The following is a 5,573-nucleotide window of genomic DNA, read 5'->3' as shown; positions in this document are numbered from 1 at the left end:
TCCCCTCCTGTTTCGGCCTTCCCATCATCTTCCTGCGTAGATTTTTCGTGATGGGAAACGACACACTTCTCATGGCGGATGTGCCAACGGTAGGCTAGTCTCAATCTCAATACATAGTTTCATGACACAGTTACCAAGACTATAAACTAGGTAACCGAGCCACAAGAGTTTTATGGGGATGAAACTCTTCTCTCATCTGATGAAACTCCTTCATACTCCTTCATTTAATGACCCTACGAAGTCAGCAATTTTGCTTACGTGACACCCTATTTAATGTGCATGACACTCCCATAAAACATGTATTGAGACTGGCCAACCAGAACACCCGTCTTCCAAATCATTTCTGTCATGGTGGATGTGCCAATGGTAGGCTTCTTCTTGTCCCTTAATAACTCTCTGCCAAGTGATAGGACTGCACATTTGGATGCTAGGGGTGGGGAAACAGGGAAGATGGCCCCCAACCCAACGGGAATGAATGCCCCAGACTGGGTTGAATATCCGCCGTCCCTGTTTGGGAAACGAAGGGGGTCAAATCCCAAGGAAGTCAGGGAAATTCAGAAATAATAAATAGTACAGACAGAAACACATTGCAATATCAGTAAAAGGAAATCCAAGAATATGTCTGGTAGCACATTATTTGGTCACATTTTAAAACAAAAACATCTCAATGGCTCAAACGCAAACAAATCAAACACCAATGCCGCTGCTAACCGGTCATCGACTTTGCATACATAACTTCAGACCCAACACTCGTACCTGGCATGAAAACAGATGTCCCTATGTTGTGATCAGGTGGAGAAGACCGACTCCACACACCACCATTGTGACAAACTCCAGATAAACCATTGCAAAACTGAGATATAACACAAGTTACTCGAAGCAAACTGAAAAATGCTGCCCATTATTCCAGTCGTAACAAGTTGTCAGGTTCATCGAAAATTCCTAGTTCTGTAGCCAAGTTAGCCACTATCATGCAAAATAATAATATGTATAGACAGATGGCATTGGCATTCTACAGTTTGATTAGTTCATGAGCAAATGTTCCAGAAAAATTACACATGAACCAGCTATCATTTCACGAAATAGTAATGTTTCAGAATGGATTATCAGGTCCAGGAAAATTACACACGGACCGACCCTATAACACTATGCGTCTCAAACACTTAGTTTCAGCCCTTTAAAACAAATCAAGTAAAGAAATAAACCACATCTAATATCAGGGTCATGCATGTTGTTCCTAGTGCTAAATTGAAAAACAAGACAGTGAAGATCTAAATATAGATAGTCAGGAAAAAAAGAAAGATCTAAATATAGATATAAGGGCTCCAACACATTTCTTCCCTCTCAGAAACCTAGACAGGGACAATATGACGCTCATCGATCATATAATTATCAATTATCATAGTGCATAAGGTTTTGGGCATAGTTGAAGTCAAATCTAGCAGGGCTCCAACACATTTCTTCCCTCTCAGAAACCTAGACAGGGACAATATGACGCTCATCGATCATATAATTATCAATTATCATAGTGCATAAGGTTTTGGGCATAGTTGAAGTCAAATCTAGCAATTAAGTTCATAGTTTTCAAATGCATATGCTTCACCCTGAAAATGATTTTTTTGGGATTAGCATTATGCAATATTATAATGAAACCCTTCAAAATGAGAGAAAGTGCACAGTACCTGACCAGCTTCAATGCCTGTTTGAAATTTCCTTGCATAAACAACAGTAGTTGTAATATAGAAGCATAGTAGTTAGAAGGTAGCCTAACTTTTGATGCTCAAAAATACAGGAAACTATTTTGACATACCTTCATCAAGATTGCTAACTTTACCTAACTACTGACTGATAGACAAACTGACTACCTGAAGAATAGCTGAAAGAAGTGACAAGCTGACTTGGTCCTAACTAGGCTAACTACTGACTGACTGACTAAACACGCAATATTACACTAACAATATGGATTGACATTGTGCTCAATAACAATATGTGCAAGTAGATGCTCTATGCCCCTTCGATGGGTAGTGAGAAATATTGCCTCCAGATATAAACAGGGATTATGTTACTTGCATCAACATTATGTCTTACCACAAGGCCAAAAAGGGATAAGTCTAGTATCATACCACTATTTGTTATTTCCCAACAAAGGTGCAGCAGAAACATGAACTGTGGCACCAAGAAAAAGCCATATGTTCAAATATTTATGGACAAGCATGCCTCATTTTATAATAACAAAAGATGCTGGCAAAATGGGGACATCAAATACTAGCATGGATTTACAATAAACCGATCCATAATCTTCAATATCTATACAAAGTTCAGTTCCATAAACTAGGAGAATGATTCATTGATTCCTATGAGGTACATTAGACATGATCTAATTTGAGTCTCAACCTACAAAGTCAACCTCCACTCAAGAGATTTCCTGTGTACACACTGACTGAATCAAGAAGTCCCATATAAACTCTTGCAAAATTATCTGTTCCTGGGTCTTGAATGAACAGTTGCCCCCTTGTTCCTACATAAACGACCAATCTCCCATCATCTAGCAGCAACAATGGTTTGAAGGACTCATCTACTAGTACCGGCCGTGAGATTGTTGGCCCAGTCAGGATGTGGTACTCTTTCACCCAGTGCCCACTCTCAGAGTCCACTAGAAACCAAAGGTCCAAGGTAAAAGGCTGGTGACGGCGATCTGCAAGAACCAGAGAGCCTTTTAGCTCAGCCAAAGTAAGGTGATGCCTCATGTAACTTGAGGCAGATCCAACCTTGCTACTTATGGGGCCTCGGAGATCTCTCCTCCACTCCTCTCTCCCAAGGTCAAACGACACAATATAGTCCGCACGAATCCCATAACGGGCACCATCATATGCTCTGCTCGTCAAGAAATACACCACCCCATCAACTACAACACCACTGCACTCATCAACAAAGAGGCCAGGGCTCTGCTGCCCTCTCCACCGTGCATGTGCGTCGCCACCGTTGATGGTAAACACCTCAAAGAGCTGGTGACCGCCTTTGGCAAAGCCAAGCCTGTTGAACATCCTAAGCACCTTGTAGTCTCCCGTGGAGGAGACCCGCCCAAGAGCAAAGAAGGTGTAAGGGTCACGCAAGTTGACCCGATTCACATGCTCCGCCGCGGGGCTCTCCGGCAGGGCCTGGACAGCTCCGGTAGCCGGATTGAGCACATGGCATCTGTTCCAGTCAGTAGTCAGACAGGCACGGTCCAGGCGCGTGCATTGCAGCCGGTGGTAAGGGCCACCAGCTGCGCCGGCGATCCGCTTCACCACGTTACCTGACAGATCTACTATGTAGATGCTGTGCGTCTTGTCGTCCCGGAATTGGGCGAGGAAGAGGGGGCCCGGATGGCGCGCCGCGTGCTCCGTGATGAAGACCGGATCGGAGATGAGCGAGTGCCATGAGCGGCAGACGGTGCGGAGGCGGCAGATGTCCCTGGCCGGGAAGCGCAGCAGGACGTTAAACAGCACGTCCATGGGGAGCCTGTCGGAGCTGGCGGCCTCTCGCGCGCGCCTGCCCCGGGTGATGGGCGGGGAGTACGGCCTCGGCGACGCCATCGCCGAGGCACATCCGCAGATCTGCTAAACAAGCACACGGCTTCATGAGTAAGGAATCAAGATCGACGCTAGCGCGGTGAGCAAAGCGAGAAGCTTACTCAGATCAGTCGATTGGAGCAGCGGGTGCACCGGTGGAGAGATGCAAGGCGACGCAAGGCGCAGGGCGCAGGGCGGCAGCGGGCGGCGGGCGGCGAGCGGCGGAGGGGAACGGGATTCAGCTAGTGGAGAAATGCTGGCAGGGTGAAAAGGAATTTTTCCTTTCCTCTCCTAAATATTTTTTTAATAATATAAAGTCACGCAAAGGATATATCTAAAATATCATCCTCTACTGTAAATTATAAATAGTTTTGGATTTTGTAGCTATAATAGCTTTTTTTATGTATCTAGATAAAAAAATTATGTTAAAAGAATTTATAATTTAGAATCATGAAATACTGTACTCCAAATTCTATCTCAACGTACAAGATATGTGTAATTTCACTCGGCCTCATCTCCCACTAACTATCTGTATCTGTATTAGTTATATTATTCCACTAGTTTTCAGTCCCTTAATATAATCTAGCCATGTCATCTCCACTCAACGCAATTGCTACTTTTAATATTAATATAGCTAATCCTCGCTACAAAGTTTTATCTTAGCATACAAGATATATACATCATATAAAACTAACCATCAACATTAGTTATCATATTGGAAAAAGTCTACATCACCCCTGAACTATGGGTGCTGTCTACTTTACCCCGAACTATGAAACAGTCTAATTTATTTCCTGAACTATCTAAAACCGTTCAAATCACTCTCCACGGGCGGCTTTTCATGGCGGTTTTGCTACCATGGTTTTGCTACAGTAACTGCGGTTTTGCCTTTTTCTTTTTTTCTATTTGTTTTTATATAATTTTTAAAAAATCATAATAAATCATAGAAAAATCATAAAATAGAAAATCTAATTTTGTTGGACTCCGCATGAGTAGATCTACGAAATGAATATATAAGAGTAAAATACACTGGCGGCCCTTTAACTTATAAGCATGTGCCACTTTGGTCTATGAACTTGCAAACCCGAAAAAATGACTCCTGAACTTGTCCGCCTGTGCCACTTTGGTCCATGAACTTGCAAACGCGAAAAAGTGCCCCCTAAACTTGTCGACCTGTGCCACATTGGTCCATGAACATGCAAATACGAAAATAACACCAGCTGCATGGCACTGTTCTGCCACGTGGCCGCCTCTAGTAGGCCATGCATGGCACCCAGCTGATGTCAACACCATAAACAGTGCTATGCATGGCCTACCAGAGGCGGCCACGTGGCAGAACAGTGCCATGCAGCTGGTGTTATTTTCGTATTTGCATGTTCATGGACCAAGGTGGCACAGGTCGACAAGTTTAGGGGGCACTTTTTCGCGTTTGCAAGTTCATGGACCAAAGTGGCACAGACGGACAAGTTCAGGGGTCACTTTTTCGGATTTGCAAGTTCATGGACCAAAATAGCACAGGCTGACAAGTTAAAGGGCCGCCAGTGTATTTTACTCTTATATATTCATTTCGTAGATCTACTCATGCGGAGTCCAACAAAATAGATTTTCTATTTTATGATTTTTCTATGATTTACTATAATTTTTCAAAGATTATATGAAAACAAATAGAAAAAAGAAAAAGTCAAAACCACGATTACCTGTAGCAAATCTATGGAACTGTAGCAAAACTGCCATCAAAAACCACTCGAGGGTTGATTTGAACGGTTTTGGATAGTTTAGGGGGTAAATTAGACTGTTTTATAGTTCGGGGGGTAAAGTAGACACCATCAAATTAGACTGTTTTGAGACATCAGCTCTACGTTTCTTTAGATCCAGTGGATGGTTATCAACTAGGTTTATTGGTACTTCATAGTCAAAACTTTTCTTCACGTTTGTTTTTTCTTACTAGTTTGGGTCCTTTGCCAGTAGATTGACTAATTTGTATAATAAATAGTTTGATTCTATCTTATGATAGATGAAGTC

General features: G+C 42.8%; 1 protein-coding gene across 3 annotated transcripts; it reads right to left on the bottom strand.

Moving 5' to 3' along the window:
* Window positions 2,107–3,831, bottom strand: LOC8084568 (putative F-box protein At5g44220). Of its 3 annotated transcripts, XM_021452086.1 has the most exons (3): window positions 3,674–3,831; window positions 3,296–3,596; window positions 2,107–3,195 (listed from the first exon to the last, which is right to left on the bottom strand). In XM_021452086.1, the coding sequence occupies exons 2-3, from the start codon at window positions 3,573–3,575 to the stop codon at window positions 3,125–3,127; spliced, it is 351 nt and encodes a 116-aa protein (XP_021307761.1). In that variant the 5' UTR covers window positions 3,576–3,596; window positions 3,674–3,831; the 3' UTR covers window positions 2,107–3,124. The 3 variants fall into 3 exon arrangements, with proteins under 3 accessions (XP_021307761.1, XP_021307759.1, XP_002459663.2); XM_021452084.1 differs by having other exon boundaries at window positions 2,107–3,599; window positions 3,674–3,829; XM_002459618.2 differs by having other exon boundaries at window positions 2,107–3,596; window positions 3,674–3,829.

Source organism: Sorghum bicolor, chromosome 2 (assembly GCF_000003195.3).
Source record: "Sorghum bicolor cultivar BTx623 chromosome 2, Sorghum_bicolor_NCBIv3, whole genome shotgun sequence".
NCBI lineage: Eukaryota > Viridiplantae > Streptophyta > Magnoliopsida > Poales > Poaceae > Sorghum > Sorghum bicolor.
The sequence above is the reverse complement of the archived record's forward strand: the minus strand, read 5'-3'. Positions and strand labels throughout refer to the sequence as shown.

Coding starts and splice junctions, on each gene's coding strand:
- LOC8084568 (XM_021452084.1), bottom strand. CDS start 3,575: ATGGCGTCGCCGAGGCCGTACTCCCCGCCCATCACCCGGGGCAGGCGC.